At 49.7% G+C, this 23,455-nt stretch overlaps 1 protein-coding gene across 1 annotated transcript; it reads left to right on the plus strand.

Moving 5' to 3' along the window:
• Positions 1–6,284: 6,284 nt before the first annotated feature.
• ZC3H12D (zinc finger CCCH-type containing 12D) lies at positions 6,285–22,860 on the plus strand. The gene is made up of 5 exons (XM_056126352.1): positions 6,285–6,586; positions 11,240–11,379; positions 16,692–16,926; positions 20,654–20,760; positions 22,199–22,860. Exons 1-5 carry the CDS (start codon positions 6,285–6,287, stop codon positions 22,858–22,860), a joined length of 1,446 nt encoding a protein of 481 aa, XP_055982327.1.
• Positions 22,861–23,455: the final 595 nt, after the last annotated feature.

The raw sequence follows: 23,455 nt of genomic DNA on the forward strand, positions 1-23,455 counted from the left end.
GTCTGTGGAGACAGGGATGACCTTCCTGAGTGGCCTTTTGAGCCGAACCTTGAGGTTTGCCACACCAGGAAGAGAGGACTATACAGCAGCACAGGTGGTGAGAATGTTCTGGAATATTCCAGGAAGAGGCTTGGCACGGCTCAGAGGAGGAGCCTGTTGTGGGGTGGTGGGCAGTGAAGTGGGCAGGGGCGCAGTTTCACGGCTGTCTGTCGAGGAGCTGAGGTTCTTTCTGGCAGTGCCCAGGTTTAGATGGTATTCCTAAACAGATGGTGACAAGGTCAGATGTGTTAGAGAGGGGATGGAGCAGGGACATCCTTGAGAAGGTAGTTGCAAAGTGTTAGGTGTGGACTGAAGTGGGCAGGGCTGGCAGGCAGTAGGATGGAACTGGGAGGGGGCTGGACAGGGAGGAAGGACACTGGGATCTCTGCCTTGGAGTCGTTGATGGCACATCTGTAGGTCGTCTGTATAGAGTCATCTATTGGGAATCTATGAGTTACAGAAATATTTTTTAATTAAATTTGTTTTGTTTTGTTCTGTTTTTTGGGCTATACCTGGTGATGCCCAGGGGTTAGTTCTGGCTCTGCACTCAGGAATTACTCCTGGCAGTACTCAGGGGACCATATAGGGTTCTGGAGATGGTATCTGGGTTAACTGTATGCAAGGCAAGTGGCCAACCCCCTGTATTATTGCTCCGGCCCCTTAAACTATATATATATATATATACATATATATATATATATATATTCTGGCAAGCTCCCCGTGACGTATTCGATATGCCAAACACAGTAACAACAAAGTCTCCAATGGAGACGTTACTGGGACCGCTCGAGCAAATTGACAATCAATGGGAGGGCCTTTATCTTTTTACCTTTACCTTTTATATAGTCATAGATATACAGTGATATATATATATATATATATATATATCACTTGTAGCATTGTCTTCCCATTGTTCATCGATTTGCTCAAGCGGGTATCAGTAGCATCTTCGTTGTGAGACTTGTTACTGTGTTTGGCATATCGAATACGCCACGGGGTGCTTGCCAGGCTCTGCCATGAGGGCGGGATACTCTTGGTAACTTGCTGGTCTCTCTCTGTCTCTCTCTCTCTCTGTCTCTCTCTCTCTCTCTGTCTCTCTCTCTCTCTCTATTTTTTGGGGGGGCCCATATCTGCTGGTGCTCAGGGCTTACTCTGGGTCAGCTTCATGCAAGGCAAGTGCCTTAACTCCTATACTATCTCTTCAGCTCCAGGGAATTTTAAAATTTAAGGACACTTTTCATTCTTTAAAAATACTTTAAGGGGCTGGAGCAATAGCACAGCGGGTAGGGCGTTTGCCTTGCATGCGGCCGACCGGGTTTGATTCCCAGCATCCCATATGGTCCCCTGAGCACCGCCAGGGGTAATTCCTGAGCGCAGAGCCAGGAGTAACCCCTGTGCATTGCCAGGTGTGACCCAAAAAGCAAAGCAAAAAAAAAAACCAAAAACAAACAAAAAAAACCCCAAAATAAAAACACTTTAAAGTGTTTTTTTCTTCTATTCAGAAACTCGCCCAGGTTTTTGTTTATGTGAGATATATATATATATATATATATATATATATATGTATATATATAGTTATGCATCTTATTAGAATAAAATAATCAAGGCATTTAAAAGATTCTTAAATATTAATAAAGCAATTATGTTGGTATAATGGCATTTAAAAATGAAAAATAACTATCTTCTGAAGCCAGAAAGTAAGAAGACTGATACTAATCTCTATTTTGCTTTTGTTTTTGGGCCAGACCTGTCGATGCTCAGGGCTGAGCATGACTCTGTGCTCAGTCATCACTCTTGGCAGTGATGGGCTTGGGGAACCACATGTGGTGCCAGGCACTGAACCGGGGTGAGCCACATGCAAGGCAAGGTACCTACCTATTGTACTATTGCCACAGTCCTGATTTATAATTTTTAAAAAACCTTTTGAGATCTGTTTGAAGAGAAGACAGCAGGATTCTCAGACTTGCTTTTGCATTCAATCTGTCCCACTATAGCCATAATATTCCAGATTATTATGGAATAATCTGGAATGCTTCACTGTTCAGTTGTGAGAGAAGTGCGAGAGAAAAACAAAGGACACCTTAGCATTATTATCTATGTATTTTATATCTATAATTCTTTTTTTTGTCTTTTTGGGTCACACCTGGTGATGCTCAGGGGTTACTCCTGGCTCTGCACTCAGGAATTACTCCTGGAGGTGCTTGGGGGACCATATGAGATTCTAGGAATTGAACCTGGGTTAGCCGCGTGCAAAAAACGCCCTACCTGCTGGGCCAATATATCTATAATTATTACTTCTCAAACTTCCTATAAAAGGGTCTTAGTGGTCCCCAAACCAAGGGTTCCTGAACCACACTTTGAGACTCCCTGAAGTGGACTCAGCAAATGTCCGGGGCTCACCAGCATCCTGCAAGCCGGTGACCTGCCTTCATGTAGCATGCCTGGCATTTAGTGCACTTGTCCAAGGTGTGGCCTAAGGCTTGGGGGCTGGGGAGCCTCATTAGCTGGTAATGAAGCTCAAAGGGGAAGCACTGGGAACACCCTGAATTCATCCCTGCTCTCGTGTGCTTATCCACTGGATGTAGTTCTTGCCTCCAGGACCACCAGGCCTGAGCCCTGAACCCCCAGGCCTACATGGGGGACCGAGTAGAGTCAGGAGTGGTCTCCAGCTCTGAAGTACTGCTTGGCTGACCTCACGAAAAGATTCTAATAAGATGCATAACTATATATATATATATATATATATCACATAAACAAAAACCTGGGAGAGTTCCTGAATAGAAGAAAAAAACACTTTCTACCTTTTTTTTAAATTTTGAACACTAGCACAGTTTTTTGCGATTTTTATACACTTTATTTTCATAAAGTAGATCACAGTAGTTCATTACAGATAATATTCAAACCCCCACCCAATCAGCAAGCATCTTCCCACCACAGTAAGAGGGAAGTGTGTGAAGATTGTTGTATTTCATTCTGGAGCCATTTAAGCCTGTACATGAGAGAATACAAGCAAGTATGTCAAAACCAAACACATGTGTGCTATTTTAGGTACATCAGTGGGCTAGAGTATAAGAGGTCATGTGGCCGCAAATGCGGCCACGTGGTCCAGGAAATACTGTGTCGCTCTCTTCTGGGAGCTTTATTTTATAATTTATGGATCTTGGCCATTCATGAGATTACATGATGCTGGAGGCAGTTTGTGGTTGTGACTGCCAAGCTACTGGAAAACTGGGGAGCTGAATAGAGGAGGCCCAGTTCCAATCCAAGCAGGCTTGGAGATCTCAGCCACGGGTCCTGAATACCTGGGTTCTTCTGCCGGTTCCTTCATGGGTGGGGCTCGTCCAAGAATGTGGAAAGTGGCCTTGAGCATGGATGTGGCTGGGTTCTGGAGGTTTTTGGCTGTCGGGGTTCTTCTTGGGGTGAGGAGGGAAACTCAACCTGCTCCCCTTCAAGGTGCCCTGGTAAAGACAGCCTGGCGTGGGGGCAGGAGATTCTGCCTAAACTTGTAGCTTTTTAACAAGAAAGTCAAATTGTTTACCAATACATCCAGTAGGACCTTATTCAATACAAAGACACTCCCTGCAAAAATACATGGTGTATCTCTTAGATATGTAATTAAATGCACAAAAATAATGCCAGAGGGATATGAACCAGGAGTTAACAGGGGAGGCAAGTTGGATTTGAAGACGGTATGAAGAGATAATATACTTTTTTATTCTTTATACTTCTGTCTTGTTTCAGCTATTCATAGAAAATATGATTTCATGATCATTTTTGTATTTTGTTTATATTTTTGGGCCACACCCAGCAATACTCAGGGCTTACTCCTGGCTCTGCACTCAGGAATTACTCTTGATGGTGCTCTGGGGACCATATGGGATGCTGGGGATCAAACCTGGGTCCGCCATGTGCAAGACAAATGCCCTACCTGCTGTGCTTTTGCTCTGGCCCCCATTTTTTTGTATTTTAAAATACTTTGAAAGGTGCTGATCTTGGGTACTAGAAAAGGGAGTTGGAGCCAGTCTGCTCAGAGTGTTCTCACTGACTTCATCATCTTTTTAAAACCCCCTGTCAAGGGGCCAGAGCGATAGCACAGCAGGATAGTACACTTACTTTGCACATGGTTGACTCAGGTTACCCCGAGCATCACCAGGAGTGATTCCTGAGCATGGTGTGACCCAAAACCCAAAACCAAATGAAACCAAAACAAAATACCTGTCAAGGCTCAGAGTTGCCTGGGCCAGATCTGGGGGAGGAGGTTCTGTTTCAGGGGTTCAGAGTGGTCTGGATTCATTGCGAGGGGGGATGAGTGTCTCTGCACAGAGCTGAACTTGGGCCAGAGCCCAAGTGGGGATGGGGTCCCTCAGGAGTGGTGGGTGTTATCCCCTGGATGGAGGAGCCAGTACTCCTGGCTGGGCGCCCATGACATTCTCCTGGGCTTTCTCCTGCCCTCCCCTGCAGGTGGTTGATGCCACCAAATTTCTTCTTCCCTGAAAGACACCAGGGAAAGTGGTTGCAATGAGTTCTAATGGCCTCATTGATAACCACTTCTCAAAAGACCCCAGCTCCAAGTACAATCCAGCCCCGACAGTCTCACAGGCATTTCTGGGGCCCGTGGATCACTTTCTCTTGTGCTGTGTGACCACTGTCTGCCATGTTTCAGGCTGGTGAACCTTATGGCAGGGTGATGTGGGGTGCAGGTCTCAGAGAGCTCAGGAGAATCACGCAACTGCACCCCACACTGAGTCACCGTAAATCCCCAGGGGGAATTGGGACTAGTGCTGTCACCAACACACAAGCGCAAATGTCTTTTCGAATTCGTGTTTTTGGGTCTTTGCAGTAGAGGCCAAGAAGTGAAATTGCTAGGTCATATTAGTTTCTGGTTTTGTTTTGGTTTTGGTTTTTGGACCATACCCGGGTGTTCTCAGGGCTTACTCCTGTCTCTGTGCCCAGGATCAGTGCTAGTGGTACTTAGGGGACCACATGTGGTGCTGGGGATAGAATTTGGGTTAGCTGTATGCAAGGTGAGTCCCTTACCTATAGTACTATCTCTCTGGCTCTTCAATTCCCTGTTGTTTTTTTTTTAGGAGACTACATATTATTTTTCCAAAGAGATTGGACAAGTTGACACTCCCACAAACAATGGGTGAGGGTTTTTCCTACATCCACACCAGCACCGATTGTTTTTGTTTTCTTTGATGCAGGTGTCTTACTGGTATGAGATGACACCTTATTGTTTTAATTTGCATTTATCTGATAGGTGATGCAGTGAATCCTTTTCTTATACCTATTGATTATCTGTATGTTTTCCTTGAGGATATTTCTGTTCATGTCTTTTTCCCAATTTTGGTTAATTGTTCTCTTCTTGTTAAGCTTTACAAGTGCTTTATACAGCTTGGATATCAAATCCTTGTCAGATGAGTGGTGGGCAAATATTTTCTCCAAGTCTGTTGGGTATTCTTTTACTTTAGGCATCATTAATTTTGTGGTGCAGAAGCTTCTTAATTTCATGTAGCTGCATCACTATTCCTAATAGCCCAAATCTGAAAACAACCCAAGCGTCCAAGACCAGATGACCGGATGAAGAAACTATGGTGCATAGATTCAGTGGGATATAACTTGGCTCTAAGACAAAAATCAGGTGGGCTGGTGTGATAGTACAGTAGATAGGGTGTTTGCCTTGCACGTGGTTGGCCCAGGTTTGATCCCCTGCATCCCATATGGTCTCCCAGCACCGCAAAGAGTAATTCCTACATGCAGGGCCAAGAGTAACCCCTGAGCATTGTCGGGTGTGACCCAAATAAATCAAACAGAAAAAGGGCAAAATCATGTGGTTTGCTTCTGCGGGGATGGAACTAGAGTATCATGCCAAGTGGAGGCAGTCAGAAGGAGATGGACCGTCACAGAATGATCTTTCTCAGATGTGTGAAATAAAGAAACACAGTATGGCAGTAACTATGGTCAAAGGCAACAGAACTTGGGAATTGGCCAACAGAACTGGGCTAATGGAGGGTGGGCAGAGGCCAGGTAGATGGGAGAGGCCTCGAGACGGTGATGGAGAGAAGGAGAGGGCACTCGCGGGGAAGACATGATGCTGGGACGTGGCGTGATGAGTGGTGCTAAATCACGGTGAAGGTGGCAGGGACACTCGCCACTGCTGCCCTTGCCTCACAGATGGGCCTTTTCTCTACAGCCTATGCCCACTGGCGCTGCCAGGAGGCAGCTGGGGGACCAGCTGGCACAGCATGGAACGTTCCAGCAAGATGGAGTTCTTCAGAAAGCTGGGCTACGGCAGCCACGACGTGGTCCGGGTGCTGGACAAGCTGGGTCAGGATGCCCTGGTCAACGATGTCCTGCAGGAGCTGATCCAGACGGGCAGCCGGCCCCGGGAGCCCGAGGCCAGCGACATGCCTCGCCTGGTGCCCAGGGGCTGTGGGGCCCCGGCCTGCGCCCCCCTCAGGCTGGGGGCCAACCTGGACGAGGACAGAGGAGGCCCCTCCAGCTCCCTGCGACCCATCGTGATTGATGGCAGCAACGTGGCCATGAGGTGGGGTCTGGGTGCGAGGGGCTCTGTGCCGATGCGCTTTGGGGGCCAGAGAGTGGGGTTCAGAGTCCTGCTTGGTCTCAGTCAGTCATCTAACCTCTCTGAGGCCCCTTCTCACCTCACGTTGGTATAAATATCCTTAGAAAAGGCGGGACTGGAGCTCAAACGACCCCCAGGACAGCCGCTACCTCGCCCTAAAATATTGCAAGCCTGAGGGTCGGCCACGAACTGCCTGAGCATCCAGCCACTGACCAGGCGGACCGTCCAGGACTTGTGAGCACTGTTTGGGAGGCCCCAGCACAAAAAATCAGAGACACCCTAGAATGCAGAGTACTAAGGAGAATGGGCCAGCAGTACCTAGGGGACTGGGCACAGAGTACTTGGAAAGTTGGCACAGAGTACCTAGGAGAGAGTAAACACCGAGTACCTAGGGAAGTGGGCAGAGTACCTAGGAGAGAGAAGACACAGAGAACCTAGGATAGCCGGCCCAGAGAACCTAGGAGAGCCAGAGGGTACCTAGGAGAGTGGTCAGAGTACCTAGGAGAGCCGGCACAGAGTACCTAGGAGAAAGAGAGGACACAGAGTACTTAGGAGAGAGCAGTCACAGGTTACCTAGGAGAGTAATGCTAAGTAGGTTTTGGATGGGAATCTCATGCTTTTTACTGGAACTGAGCACACTTCCTCCTCTCGTGTGCCCCCTTCTCTGGGTGCTTCCTCTTCCAGGTGTCCTGCCCCTCTTGGGGTGCTCCCTCCTCTCCGTGTACTATCCCCTCCCGGGGTGCTCTCTCCTCCCCATGTGCTCCCCCTCCCTGCATGCTCCCTGCTCCCCTCCAGCCCCCTCCTCCCCGAAGGCTGTGTCACCATGACCTCAGGGCATCCTCTCTCTCTTTCCCGCTGTTCTGTCCTCAGTTACAGGGAGGTTTCAGCTCTGCTCTGCCCCTGGGGCACCCTGAGCCCAGCAGCGTGTGGCCCGGGTGGCTCCGAGCAGTGGTAGCACCTCTCAGCTAACGGCACCCCCGCAATGCCTATCCTTTCCGGGCCCCCCAGGTCCGACCCGCCCTCTCTAGCTGCTCCCCGAATCTTGGGGAACTCTCCTTTACCGGGAGACGGGGCAGAGCTGTGTGGGCACGCCCTTAGAGCCACCCTTGCCCCGTGTCTCACCACCCAGATCGCCCAGCTGGCCTAACGCAAGGGCCTGTGGTCAGTCTTGGGCGAGGAAGCTCTTGCCGGGGCCTCACTGTGCCGAGTAGGGGAAAAGCCAGTCCTGCCCCTGCCAGCGCCTGCCCTCTCGGCCAATAGGAAGACGCTTTGGCTCAGGACCCGGGCGCACGCCTTGGGGATGTCAGCCCAGCACCGACCCCATCACTGATGACAATGCCAGACCTGCCAGCACCATCGCCACCAACACTTCCCACTGACGTGTGCTTGATGGGGTGTGTGGACACAGGCACTGAGGTGCCCTGAGTCTGGGCACCTCAGTCTCCCTGGCGACCCTCTTTCAGGGTGAACGGGGCCAGTGACCCTCACCCATCTGAGGTGGCGCTTCTGTGGGCGTTTGAGGTTCTGGTGTGACATGTTGGGAAGGCACATCCCTGGGACGCTGAGCCCCGCCTATATTTGTCCCTGGCTGTGTGCGTGATGGGCATATAGTTTGTGCAGAGATTTTTCTTTTTCTTTGTTTAGTTGATTTTTCATTGATATCCAACACTACGGAGTCTCAGGGGTGCAGCTTAATACCTTTTTTTAAAAAAAAATTATTAGTAACAAAACAAAAGGTATAGTTGTAGACTTGCAAATTTTTGTGCTTGGGTTTCAATTATACAATGATTAAGTACCCATCCCTCCACCAGTGCCCATTTTCCACCACCACGGATCCCAGTATCCCTCCCAACCCCCACCCCCCCAATCCCACCCTGCCTCTGTGGCAGGGCATTCCCTTTTGTTCTCTCTTTCCTTTTGGGTGCTGTGGTTTGCAAAAGAGGCATTGAGTGACAATCATGTTCGGCCTATAGTCTACTTTCAACATGCTTCTCCCATCCTGGGAGGATCCTCCCAACCCCCTTTATTTGGTGCTTCCCTCTCTATCTGAGCGGAAGATGGCAATATTGCTGAGTAAATTTTTTTTTTTGCCATCTGGCTTTAGTTTACTTTATTTTATTATTATTTTAAAATTTTTATTAGTGAAACACCATGAGGTACAGTTGTAGACTTACAAATTTTTGTGCTTGGGTTTCAATTATACAATGAGTAAGTACCCATCCCTCCACCAGTGCCCATTTTCCACCACCATGGGTTCCAGTATCCCTCCCACCCCCCCATCCCCCCATCCCACCCTGACTCTGTGGCAGAGTATTCCTTTTTGTTCTCTCTCTCCTTTTGGGTGTTGTGGTTTGCAAAAGAGGCATTGAGTGGCAATCATGTTTGGTCTATAGTCTACTTTCAGCATGCTTCTCCCATCCTGGGAGGATCCTCCCAACACCTTCATTTGGTGTTCCCCTCTCTATCTGAGCTCCCTTTTCCCCTAGAATGTGTGGCTGGCCTCCAAGCCATGGAGCAAAACTCCTGGTACTAATCTCTGCCACTCTTGGGTCTCCTGTTTTGTTACTTTATATTTCCCAGAAGGATGCAATCTTTCTATGCCTATCCCTGTCTTTCTGATTAATTTCGCTTAACATACTTTCCATGTAGTACCACTTGTATGTAAATTCCGTGACGTCGTCTTTTCTAACAGCTACATAGTACTCCTTTGTGTAGATGTACCAAAGTTTCTTTAACCAGTCATCTGTTCTCGGGCACTCAGTTTTTTTCCAGATTCTGGCAATTGTAAAGAGTGTGCATCTTAATACCTTTCGGTGTCTACCAAACTCACTGCCTCTGACTTCCAGCACAATGCCGGGGTCACTCAAATGACCCTATTACTCTCCCCGCCCATCCCCTTCGCTCTGCTAATCACCACATTTATCACGGAGTCTAGGAGTTGACTGTTTGTGTTCGGTTTGGGATCATACCCAGCTGTGCTTAGGCCCACTCCTGGCTCTGTGCTCAGGGATCACGCCTGGCGGTGCTTGGGGAACCATATGCAGTGCTGGACATTGAACCGAGACTGGCTGTGTGCAAGGCAAATGCTCTCCCCACTGTACTGTCTCTTCAGTACCAAGTCTAAGATGTTTTTGCTTACTGTACAAAGAATTAACAAAATATATTTTTAAATTTTAATTAATTTTTTTTAAAAATGAAATCACTGTGAGATAAACAGTCACAAAGTTGCCTATGATTGGGTTTCAGTCATACAATGTCCCAACGTCTTACCCTTTACCAGTGTACATTTCCCACCACCAATGCCCCCAGCTTTCCCTCCTTCCACTCCCACCCCCAGTCTGCCTCTACTGCAGACTCTCTCTCTCTCTCTCTCTCTCTCTCTCTCTCTCTGTCTGTCTGTCTCTCTCTCCCTGCAACCCTTTGGTCATTATGGTTAAAGATACTATAAGGTTATCGTGTGTGTCCCTTTGCCCACCTTCAGCATTCAGTTCTTGTCCAGATCATGCAGAATTTTTTTTGGGGGTGGTCACATCTGGTGATGCACAGGGGTTACTCCTGGCTCTGCACTCAAGAATTACCCCTGGCGGTGCTCAGGGGACCATATGGGATACTGGAAATTGAACCCAGGTTGGCCGTGTGCAAGGCAAACGCCCTACCCATTGTGCTATTGCTCCAGCCCTCATGCCGAATTTTTTTTAAAAAAAATTATTTTAATGAATCACCGTGAGATACAGTTACAGACTCACAAACTTTCGTGATTAAGTTTCCGTCATACAATGTTTGAATACCCATCCCTCCACCAGTGCCCATTCTCCACCACCAATGTCCCCAGTATCCCCTTCCCACCTCCTGCCTCTGTGGCAGGCACATTCCCTCTTACTCTCTCCTTTTGGGTGTTATGGTTTGCAATACAGGCACTAAGCGGCCATCTTGTTTGGTCCATTGTCTACTTTCAGCATACATCTACTCTTCTGAGGGAACCCTCCAACCATCATTGACTTAGTGATCCCTTCTCTATCCCAGATGCCTTTCCCCCCAGCACATGAGAATGGCTTCCAAGTCATGGAGTGATCCTCCTGACCCTTATCTCTACTGTCCTTGGGTGTCAGTCTCCTATTCACTGTCACTGTCACTGTCCTCCTGTTGTTCATCAATTTGCTCGAGTGGGCCCAGGAACATTGTGAGACTTGTTACTGTGTTTGGTATATTGAATACGTCACGGGTAGCTTGCCAGGCTCTCCAAGAGGGGTGGAGGAATTGAACCTGGCTCGGCCGGGCTGGATACGTGCAAGGCAAACACCCTACCCGCTGTGCTATTGCTCCAGCCCAGTCTCCTATTATGTTACTTTATACTCCACAAATGAGTGCAGTCATTCGATGTCTGTCCCTCTCTCTCTGACTCATTTCAGTCAGCATGATACTCTCCATGTCCATCCACCTATATGCAAATTTCATGATTTCATCTTTTCTAACAGCTCATGCAGAGAATTTTAAAAATGCCCACGGGTCTGAGGGCATCCCTCTCATGAACGAGGTAATGACTTCATCATTCCCAGGGAAAGCCACACCTTTGGATCCCTCTTGCATCTTGAAAGAGTCTTTGTTTTTCCCTTGTAGCCACGGGAATAAAGAAGCCTTCTCCTGCCGGGGGATCCAGCTGGCCGTGGACTGGTTCAAGGAGCGAGGACACACCTACATCAAAGTTTTCGTCCCGTCCTGGAGGAGAGGCCCCCCGAGATCCGACAGCCCTATTAGAGGTAAGCTGGGCCAGGTGTGTGCACCAGGGTCCAAACCCTCTGCTGGTGAGGCTCAGCCCCTCACAATGAGCCGCCCGTGGAGGAGGGTGGTGGTGTTGGGTGGGGAGCAAGGAGTGGGTTTCGGGGGACTGAGTGCCCTGAGGATCGAGGCCAGTGACTGACCATCCTTCCTGCACCTCACCTCACACCTAACTTCTGGGGCCGTCAGAGTAGGTGCTGAATGAATAGATGACCCCATCTCTTCGTGGGAATAATCAAGCCCCCTCAAAGCGTAGTCTTATAACTTTATTTATTTATTTATTTATTTATTTTTTCTTTTTTGGTCACACCTGGCAATGCTCAGGGCTCTGTACTCAGAAATCACTCCTGGCAATGCTGGGGGAACCATATGAGATGCCTGGGATTGAACCCAGGTTGGCCACATGCAAGGCAAACGCCCTCCCCACTGTACTATCGTTCCATTCCCCCATAACTTTAATTAATTTTTGTTTTGGGTCACAGTTGTGAGTGATCAAGGATTGCTTCTGTCTCTGCATTCAGGAATTACTCCTAGTAGTGCTCAGGGGACCCTATGGGATGTTGAGGATTGAACCTAGGTCGGCCGTGTGCAAAGCAAACATCCTACCTGCTGTACTGTTACTCCCATCTTGCAACTTTTAACACTTTGCGTCCTGCATCTGCTAGGATGGAGGGGCTGAGGGAGACATGTATTCAGGCATGCCTTTACCAAATACCCCGTCCAAGCTCTTTGTTCAAGTAAAGTGGGTGCCGAGATCCTTGAGGTTCTTTAATTCTTATGTAGGCGACAGTGCTTAAAACTGCCATACCAGAACCTGGTTTGAATAAACAGGGTTTGGCTTGTTGGTGGCATTAGGTCAGCCAGATGAATGAAAGCAGGGCTGAGCTGGGGATCTTGGTAAGTTGAGCTCTTGTTTTTCAAATAAAATGCCATTTTTCCTCTTTTGGATGCCACACTGTGACTATTTCTATGCAAACAGTTTTCAAAGGTTCTCTAAAGTTCTATTTTTGGGGAGTGGAGCGGGGGCTGAGGTCAGTTCTCTTAGTTCATTTCTGTTTCTTTAGTGTCTTCTCCAAAGATCTGAGGCTCTTTTGTTGTTGTTTATATGGAGGTGAAATTCCCTTAGCCAATGTGGTGGTGTTTAAGACATTTGCAGCCCCCAAGTCTAAGTCTGTCTGATGCTCTTTGATTAGCCTAAGCCAGCTGTGAATCAAGAACCAGGTTGACTGGGGCTGGAGCGATAGCATACCAGATCAGGTAAATTGCCTTGCACAGAGCTGACCCAGGTTCGATCCCCAGCATCCCATATGGTCCCCGGAGCACTGCCAGGAGTAATTCTTGAGTGGAGAGTCAGGAGTAACCCCTGAGCATCACTGGGTGTGCCCCCTCCTCCATTCTATAACCCCCTCCCACTAAACAAAGAGCCAGATTGGTTGAACACATTTCTCTATGATAGAGCGTTTGCTCTCCATCCAGAACTTTCCCTGAAGGCAAGACTGCCCACTCCAGCCTCAGTGATGATGATGTGACTTGGGAATCACTGGTGTCCTTGTTCTACTTTCACTTTCCTTGTGGGGGTCAGGGATAAAGGAGCTGCCCACGCCCAGGCCCTCACCCTTGTCCCCAGTGCTTGGACCTGTCCAGGGAAAACTGCTCATTTTTGCATCAGCCTTTTCCATTCATTCTGCTTCCCTCCAACCTGCTGCCTAAGATTTATCAAACCCCAAGTTTGTTGCTTGCCCAAGCTCACTTTTCTTTCTCTCTTTAGTTGTTGTTGTTTGTTCTGGGTGTATCCAGATTACCCATCTCAGGGCTTACTCCTGGCTCTGCACTCAGGAATCACTTCTGGTGGGCTCAGGGAACCGTATGGGATGTCGGGGACCTAACTCGGGTAGGCTACATGCAAGGCAAGTGCCCTATTTGCTGTGCTATCTCTCCAGCCTCCCCAAACCCACTTAAATTAAAAAAAATTTATTTTAATAAAAAGAATTAGTACACAAGACTCAACCTGTAACAACATGTTAGTAATATTTTTGGATCATTTTTAGCAGATTATTCTAATAATCCGTGCACCTGGGTCCCTCTGCCAGTTCCTTCATGCGTGAGGCTCATCTGAGCGTGTGGAGATTGGCCTTGAGCATGGCTGTGGCTAGGTTAGGGAGGTCTTCAGCTGCCGGGGCTCTGCTCAGGGCAGGGAGGGAAACTCAACCCCCGCCGCCTTCGAGGGGCCCTGGTGAAGACAGCCTGGCACGTGGACAGGAGACTCTGTCTCCTCCATTCGCCTCCTCCACCCAGATCTCCCATTTTCCAGTAGCTAGGCAGTTACACCCACAAACTGCCCCTGGTGCCATGAAATCCCATCAAAGGGCAAGATCCAGAGACTATAAAACAAAGCTCCCAGAAGCACACAGCCGCATATGCGACCACATAACCTCTTATAATTTAGTTCTCCTTCTCGGAGGACCCGCAAGCTACCGAGAGTATCCTGCCCACACGGCAGAGGCTGGCAAGCTCCCGTGGCATATTCGATATGCCAAAAACAGTAACAAGGATGTGTCTCATTCCCTTGATCCTGAAAGAGACTCTAGTGTGGCACTGTTGGGAAGGACAAGTAAGGAGAGGCTGCTAAAATCTCAGGGCTAGGACGAATGCAGATGTTCATTGAGCAAATCGATGAATAATGGGTTGACAGAGATACAGTGATTCATAACAAGCAATTCAAAGAAAATCATTTAGGATCTGCCCTTGGGATAGTGGTGGGAAAATTCAAAATAATGGTGGTGGGAAGGTGTCATGGTGGTGGGATTGGCATTGGAATATTGTAGCTAGTGGAATATTGAATGTAATAAATTATTGCGAACAACTTTACAAAAATAAAATTAAAAAAATAAAGAGCAGGAAAAAATTATTTTAATGTAGACAAAAGCCACAACTGTTGGTACAAGTCTAAAGTTGAAACTGATTATCCAGATGTGTTTCCTGTAGGCAGCAAAATGTTTCTTTTTTTTTTTTTGCCTGAAAAATGCTTTATTTTGTTCTCCAGGGAAAACCCAAGGCAAAGATGCATTTAAAGTTTGTCTTTTTCTTTTCTTTATTTTTTAAAAATTATTTATTTATATTTTTAAAATTTTATTGATTCACTGTGAGATATAGTTACAAGCTTTCATGTTTGAATTACAGTCACACAATGATCAAACACCCATCCCTCCACCAGTGCACATTCCCCATCACAATATCCCCGGTATAACCCCCCTTTCCCACACTCCCTCTGCCTCCATGGCAGACAATATTCCCCATACTCTCTCTCTACTTTTGGGCATTATGGTTTGCAATGCAGATAATGAGAGGTTATCATGTTTGGTCCTTTATCTACTTTTGGCACACCTCTCCCATTTCTCCAACCATCATTTTTCTTAGTGATCCCTTCTCTATTCCAGCTGTCCTCTTTCTGCCCGCTCATGAGACAGGCTTCCAACTATGGAGCAATCTTCCTGATTTTTATATCTACTGTCCTTGGGTGTCGGTCTCATGTTATGTTATTTTATACTACACAAATGAATGCCGTCCTTCTATATCTGTCCCTCTCTTTCTGACTTATTTCACATAGCATGATACTCTCCATGTCTATCCACTTATAAGCAAATTTCACGACCTCATCTCTCCTAACAGCTGCATAGTATTCCATTGTGTAGATGTACCAAAGTTTCTTTAGCCAGTCATCTGTTCTTGGGCATTTGGGTTTTTCCCAGATTCTGGCTATTGTAAACACTGCTGCAATGAAAATATGAGTAAAGATGTCATTTTTGCATCCCTGGGGTATATTTCCAGAAGTGGTATTGCTGGGTCAAATGGGAGCTTGATTTCTAATTTTTTGAGAAACGTCCATACTGTTTTCCAAAAGGGCTGAACCAGCCAGCATTTCCCCCCAGCAGTGAAGTAGAGTCCCTTTTCCCCCACATCCATGCCAGCACTTGTTGCTTTTGTTTTTTTGGATGTGGACCAGTCTCTGTCTGTGTTGTGAGATGATATCTCATTGTTGTTTTGATCCGCATCTCCTATATGATTAGTGATGTAGAGCATTTTCTCATGTGTCTTTTAGCCATTTGGATTTCTTCTTTGAGAAAGTTTCTGTTCATTTCAATGCCCCGTTTTCTTATGGGGTTGGATGTTTTCTTCTTGTGGAGTTCGACCAGTGCCTTGTATATCCTTGATATCAACCCTCTATCAGATGGATATTGGGTGAATATCCTTTTTCATTCCGTAGATTGTCTTTGTATTCTGGTCACTATTTCTTTTGAGTACAGAAGCTTCTTAATTTAAGATAGTCCCATTTGTTTATCTCTGTTTCCACTTGCCTGGTCAGTGGCGAGTCATCTTTGAAGATATCTTTAGCTTCAATGTTGTGGAGGGTTTTGCCGACCTTGTCTTCATTGTACCTTATGGATTCCGGTCTGTGAAGTTGAGGTCTTTAATCCAGAGGTCTGAGCCCATGTTTTTTCATGTAGCTGACCAGTTTTGCCAGCACCATTTGTTAAAGAGGCTTTTCTTGTTCCACTTCACATTTCTTGGTAGGCAGCGAAATGTTGGGTTCAGTTTCTGAATCCATTTTGCCACTTCGTGTCTCTTAATTGGTGCATTTAGATCATTGACATTGAGAGAGACTATTGTCATGGGGTTTTGTGGCATCTTTCTGTTGGGGTTTGTTGTGCTTGTAGGGGTTTTTCTTGTCTGCTAGTAGCCCCTTTAGTCCTTTTTAAAATTTCTTCATTTTTTTTTCTTTTTGGGTCACACTTGGCGATGCATAGGGGTTACTCCTGGCTCTGAACTCAGGAGTTACTCCTGGCGGTGCTCAAGGGACCATATGGGATACTGGGAATCGAACCCGGGTTGGCCGTGTGCAAAGCAAACGCCCTACCTGCTGTGCTATCTCTCCAGCCCCTAGTCCTTTTTTTAAGTTTGGTTTTGAGTCTATGAAGTTCCTGAGCTGTTGTTTATAAAGTTGAAACTGATTAGAGAACAAAGTTCCAATATTATAAAATCACTAAGTGTTAAAAAAAATCAATTTTTATGTGGAAATTTATAAAGTATCGTATTAGGAAGCCTAAGGCCCTCTCCACCTTTGGGCGTCGCTAGCGCCTCCTGAGCGCCCCCTGCTGATGGCGACGGGAATTTCCGCAGCTAGGGCCGCGAGGATGCGGAGTGTCCACTCGTGCTTTAGGAGGGTTCTGCGGGGCAGGGCGTCTGGACCAGCCGCCTCATGCCATCTCCCCTGCCTGCGCCCCCAACCCCCCAGAGCAGCACGTGTTGGAGGAGCTGGAGAGGCAGGGGGTGCTGGTGTACACCCCGTCCCGCAAGGTCAACGGCAAGCGCGTGGTCTGCTACGACGACCGCTACATCGTGAAGGTGGCCTACGAGCAGGACGGGGTCATCGTCTCCAACGACAACTACCGAGACCTGCAGAGCGAGAACCCCGAGTGGAAGTGGTTCATCGAGCAGCGGCTGCTCATGTTCTCCTTCGTCAATGACCGGTACAGCTGGGGAGCGGTGGTGGGGGGCTACCTGGCACTGGGAGGGAGGGTCAGGGTCAGGGTCAGGGTCCGGGAGGGGGCTGTGGTCAGGAAGCAGAGACCCAGGACTCGCGTCTGGCAGTGCTGCGGGGACCGTATGGGATGCCCGGGGGGGGGGGGGGGGGGCGGGGGGGAACCTGGGTCTGTCGCGTGCAAAGCAAGCGCCCTGCCCGCTGGACTCTCCCGGTCCCCCCTCGCTGGACTGTTTCGTCACAGCTGGCTCTAGCCTTTCTGTCTGCTTGCCCATATCTAGCTCACACGTGCTTGGAACCAAGCATGAGCTCGGGGTGCCACAGACTTGCTTGACTGATCTTTTATTTATTTATTTTTTAAATCTTGCAATGTGGGGATTGAATTTATGGGCCTCACATAGCAAGGCAAGTGCTATATCACAAAATCACAGCTCGGGCCTACTTTTAAATTTTATTTTAGGGGGAGGGGAGAGAGCTTGGGCCTCATCTAGGTAGTGCTCAGGGCTTACTCCTGGCTCTGTGCTCAGGGCTCACTCCTGGCTCTGTGATCAGGGCTCACTCCTAGCTCTGTGCTCAAGGTTCACTCCTGGCTCTGTGCTCAGGGCTCACTCCTGGCTCTGTGCTCCAGGCTCCTGCAGGGCTTGGGGGACCATAGGTGATGTCAGAATTTGAATTAGGGTCTTGCTGTGTGAAATTTTTTTCCAGAAAATTTACCCATTTTATTGATGCATTGCAATTGTTCTACATTTTACCATATTATGTAGAAAATGCTGAAAATACAAGCTACTCTGCAAAACCAAAGATATGCGTTGAATCCAAAGATAAACTATGTTCTACACCATGGTCCCTTTCCCCAGAGTTAGTATTAAATTTTAAATGCCTACTATTTTTTATTAAAAAGATTATTTTACATACTCCCGAAGTACATCTGCATTACAAACATAGCCCAGTAATTCTCAGAAAAGTCTCTTCAAAATGCTAATATATTTTTACTCTTTTATTGTTTTGTTTCTATTTTTAACGAGAAGAGCTGGGTCAGAGAGAGTACAGGGGTTAAGGCACTTTGCCCTGCACAGGGCTGACCCCAGTTCAAATCCTGGCACTGCATGTGGTCCCCTGAGTACCTCTAGGTGTGGGCTTTTTTTTTCTATTAAAAAATAGAAATAGATACAATAAAATGAATTAAAAGAAGTCAAATAACTTAAAATTTTTAAAAATTGATTTATTTTTTTAATGGAATCACAGTGAGATATAAAGTCACAAAGTTGTTCGTGATTGGGTTTCAGTCATATCAAGTTCCAACACCCGTCCCTTCACCAGTGTACATTTACCACCCTCGATGTCCTCAGTTTCCCTCCTGCTGCCTCTCCTCTCCCTTCCGCCTGCCTCTGTGGCAGACAATTTTCTTCTCTCTCTGTCTCTCTGTCTCTGTCTCCATCTCTGTCTCTGCCTTTATCTGTCTGTCTATCTGTCTCTCTCTGTCTCTGTCTCTCTGTCTCTGTCTCTGTGTCTCTGTGTCTCTGTGTCTCTGTGTGTCTGTCTGTCTGTCTCTCTCTCTCTCCCTCTGTGTCCCCTTTTGGGCCATATGGTTTGCAATACAGCTACTGGAAGGTTATCAGGTATATCATTTTACCAACAAATTTAAAAAATTTAATGAATTTTTGACAAAGAATTTCCAACCAGGGTGGTGCAAATGCCTCGCACGTTTGAGGCCCTGAGCTCCAGCCCTTGCCCCCCGCGACCCTCCTGGTTGTGCGAACTCTGCATGCCTGTGCCTGGGAGCCTTGCTGTCGCGTTCCATTTCCTCCTACTTCCCAGCGGGTGTGGGGGGGCGCTGGCAGCGTCTGCCTCAGCCCCAGGCATAAGGCACAGCAGCCTCTGGGGTCATTTCTGCAAACTCAAGGCCAGCAGCTCCCTCCAGACAGCTCAGGGGAATCTGGCCAGTTATAGCAGAAGGTTCCAGAAAGCACTCCCTGAGGTCCACTTATCAAGAATGTCTCTGGCCTGGTGACAGCTCAGGACTTGGGCCAAGCCCTTTGGGTGCTCCAAACCAGGAGGGATTTCTCGAAAGTCTCAGGCTACCAGGGACAGAGCCTGGCCTGCCCTGGGTGAGGACAGTGGCCCTATGCCAGGATATGCCAAAAATCACCCCTGCATGACCCTCTGAAGTCAGAGCCTGCACAAAAAATATTCCTTTCTTTCTTTCATTTTTTTTGGGGGGGAGGGGGCACAAACTTGGCAATGCTCAGGGATTACTCCTGGTTCTGAACTTAGGAGTTACTCCTGGTGGTGCTCAGGGGACCATATGGGATACCGGGAATAGAACCCGGATTGGTTTTGTGTGTGTGCAAGGCAAATTCTCTACCTGCTGTACTAAACATTTTGCAACTGGAATCAAACTCAGGACCTCATGTATGCAAGGCCACTGGGACACATCTCTGACCTGAAACCTGTGCATTTTTGTTTTGTTTGGGGGCCAAAACAAAACCCAGTGGTGCTCAGGGATCACTCCTGGCATGGTTCAGAGGCCATATGAGATGCCAGGGATTGAACCCTGGTCGGCTACATGCAAGGCAAGCACACCTTATCTGCTGCATGCAGGGCAAGTACACCTGTACTCTGGCCTGGAACCTGTAGTTTTAAGAGTGGCTGAGAAAGGTGCCAGTCAGGAGGGCCGGCTGGGGCTGGGCGAGGGAGGGCAGGGAGTGTGGGACATTGAGGGAGGAGGCTTAATCTGGTGGTGGATTAGGTGCTGCAATATCTGAAACTCAACCACGAACAACTTTGTACATCATGGTGCTTTAATTAAAAAAATAATTAAGAGGTTGCGGATGAATCTGTGAAGCTGTTTCAACTCTGCAGGTGGAGGGGCAGCTCTGTCTGGGTCGTGAGGAGGCTGAGAGGCTGGACCAGGCTCTGACAGGGCCCGAGAGTTAGAACGGGGGTTAAGGCGCTCGCCTTGCGTCCAGCCAAGCGCATTTCTGGTTCCCTAACATTGAGCACAGAGCCAGGAAGAGCCCCCGAGCACTTCCACATGTGGCCCCCCCCCAATGCTGACAATCCTGTTTGTGTGGTGGTGGTGGTGTGTGTGGTGTGTGGTGTGTGTGTGCGTGTAGTGTGTGTGTGTATGTAGTGAGTGAATGGTGTGTGTGGTGTGTGTGGTATGTGTGGTGTGTGTGTTGTGTGATGTGAGGTGTGTTTGTGTGGTGTGTGTGGTGTGTGTGGTGTGTGCATAGTATGTGGTGTGTGATGTGTGTATTATGTGGTGTGTGGTGTGTGTGGTGTGTATGTGTGTGGTATGTGTGGTGTGGTGTGTATGTGTGGTGTGTATGTGTGTGGGGTGGTGTATGTGGTGTGTGTGATGTGTGTGGTGTATGTGGTGTGTGTGATGTGTGTGGTGTGTGGTGTGGTGTGTATGTGTGGTGTGTGGTGTGGTGTGTATGTGTGGTGTGTGGTGTGTGTGGTGTGGTGTGTGTATAGTATGTGTAATGTGTGTGGTGTGGTGTGTGTAGTGTGTGTGATGTGTGTGGTGTGTGGTGTGTGTGGTGTGTGTGGTGCGTGTGTGGTATGTGTGTGTGTGTTGCAGGGCAGCGCTCTGGACAATGAGCTCAGACACTGCGGCGCCACTGACACCCTCCCCCGTACAGTGACAGTTCTCGCCCCTACAGTCCCTGCAGTCCCTGCTCCCGTCCCTGACCACTAGGCTTGTTTCCCAGGTTCATGCCTCCCGACGACCCCCTGGGCCGCAGGGGCCCCACCTTGAGCAATTTCCTGAGCCGGAAGCCGAAGCCCCCTGAGCCATCCTGGCAGCACTGCCCCTACGGTGAGTGGTCAGTGGCCGCAGTCTGGGCTCTGCCCTGGCCAGCGGGCGTCCCTGGGAATGCAGCAAAAGCTCTTGCCAGTGGTTTCCGCCCTCCCAGTAACTGGCATCCCCAACGTGACACCGGAACCTGACTTTGGGAAACTGACAGCCAGAAACTGAAACGCAGGAACAGACCCCTGAAGAAGCACAGAGGAAGGACCCCTTTCCTTGGGGAAAGCTGGGAGGTTTGCACACTCAAGCTCTGCTTTCTTAGGCCTCTCTCCTGGTACCCTGTATCTGCATTGTCCCCCGCCCCTACTGGGGACAGGAGCCAGACTGCTCTACTCCTCCATGGAGAGTGAAGGATTCTGAACCCCAGAGAGTGTGTAGCGGGATGGCACTGCCCTGCCAGTGGGCGACCCAGATTTGATCCCTGGCATCGCATATGGTCTGCTGAACTCTGCCGGGAGTGATCCCTGAATACAGAGATGGAGTTAATTCTGAGCTCTGACACCCCCCCCCCCCCAACACAGACACAGACACACATACACACACACACACACACACACTCTGACCCCCCCAACACAGCCACACACACACAAACACACACACACACACACTCTGACCCCCCCAACACAGCCACACACACACACACACACACACACACACACACACACACATGCGTGTGCGAAACACAATTGAAGCTTCTATCTCAGACCCTGTGAGACAAGTGCTTTTGGTTTCCACTTTCACAACGTTCAAGTTACTTAACGTTCATCCGGGTGGTTTTCTGGGTGTGGGGAAGTGCAAGAAGTTAAGCCTCATCTGGATATTCAGGGCCAGTTACACTCTGTGGGTGGCTCCCGACCCCTTTCCGAGGAGGAGCCTGAGGTTGGCTAGGTTATCTGGTCGCCTCCCTTAGGACAGCCTGTGAGGAGAGGGCTCAGGGATGTGGCCAGCGGTGGAAACTGAGGCAGCACCGGTCGCGCGATGAGCTCCCTGGGCAATGAGCTCCCGGGCCTCGCTGTAGCTTGGTGCTATCCCTTAGTCCCTTGGAAAAAGCAAGGCTGAAGACGTGGTGCCAGGGAACCCTCACCGCCACTCACCCGCTGGGTGACCGGACAACACTGGACTCACTGGGAGTGCCCCGCACAGCGTCCATCCATGCTCCATGCCCCCTGGTCCATCCATGACCCCTGCCCTGGGTCCATCCATGCCCCCTGCGCCCCTGGACACCCCAATCCATGCCCCCTCCCCCCTGGTCCATCCATGACCCCACGCTGGACTCACTGGGAGTGCCCCACACAGGGTCCATCCATGCCCCATGCCCCCGGGTCCATCCATGCCCCCTGCGCCCCAGAACACCCCAATCCTGATACGTCTGGGTTGGAGGGGTCGGACTGGCCTTGACGGGTGACCGCAGGCAGAGCGCTCACCCCTCGCCCTCTCCATCCCACAGGTAAGAAATGCACCTACGGCATCAAGTGCAAGTTCTACCACCCTGAGAGGCCGCAGCGCGCGCAGTTGGCGGTGGCAGACGAGCTGCGCGCGCAAACGCGGGCCTGGAGGGGTGCGGGCGCCACGGAGGAGGCGCAGGTCCGGGGTGCCCCCAGCCTGCCCCCCGGCCTGCCCCCACCCCGGGGCGCGGCCGACGTCGCGACCCTCGAGAGTCGCCTCTCCCGAGCGCTGGCCTTCGGCGACGATCCGGCGGACCCTCCAGCCTGCGCGCCCAACGCCCGGTGCCCCGACGGTTCGCTAGTTGCGCGCTCCACCCTCCCCCGCCTCGGCAGCAGTTCCCGCCCGTCCCTCCCGCTGCAGCCCGGGGTTGGGGGCAGCTCGGCCGAGGCGCCCCACCAGCGCAGGCCGCCGGTCCATCCGTGGGCTCCGTCGGAGGGCGCAGAGGGGTTCCTGGACAAGGCGGCCTGGGCCGAGGCGAGCTGCGGAGATGGCGCCCTCGAGGTGGACACACGCGCCCAGGCACGCGCCTTGCTCTGCAGAGTCTTCCCGCCGCAGCAGGTGGACCGAGCCATGGCTTTGTCCCCCGTGCTCAGCGACGTCCCCAGCCTCGTCGTCCTCATCCAGCGACTCCCAAGGGCTGACCCGCCCGTGGAAGAGCCCTGAGCTGCCTGGCCTTCTGAGATCCAAGTGCCAACCCTTGCCTTGCCACTTGGTCCCCCCTCGGGGCACCCCTTTCCTTTGAGGACTCTCAGGGATGCCGGGTTCCTCGCTCTCTGGGGTTGGGTGTCCGTGGAGCATGTGCGGACTCTCGCGACGCTCAGGAGACCTGTGCTCCGGATGAGTGCGGCCGTTTCAGGACGGTGGGATGTTTCATGCAGGAGCAGCCCGATACTGTCGCGGTCACCTGCACTTGGGGTCTACGCGGGAGCAGAACAGGAACTCTCGGAGCAACCCCTTCCCCATCAGGCTAAGAACGAACCTCGCCCTACCTGCAGAATCCACTGCATCTCAGGGTCACCAACGTCCTGGGACCAGAGAGCGACCAGAGTTTGCCAAACGGCATGGGATTTCATTGCATCACATGGAGCTTTAACTAAACGCTCGGAGGGCTTGTCACCTGGCAACCTCAGGAAGGGAACCCTGTGGACTCCACTTACTGTTTTGAAATTGTGTGTCTGTGCTGGCAGTGTGGCAGGGGCCAAACTGTCCCCAGGGCCTGTGACCTTCACCCCCTCCATACGATATGCTACCCGCCAGT

This window comes from Sorex fumeus, unplaced genomic scaffold (genome assembly GCF_029834395.1).
Source record: "Sorex fumeus unplaced genomic scaffold, SorFum_2.1 ptg000061l, whole genome shotgun sequence".
Lineage (NCBI taxonomy): Eukaryota > Metazoa > Chordata > Mammalia > Eulipotyphla > Soricidae > Sorex > Sorex fumeus.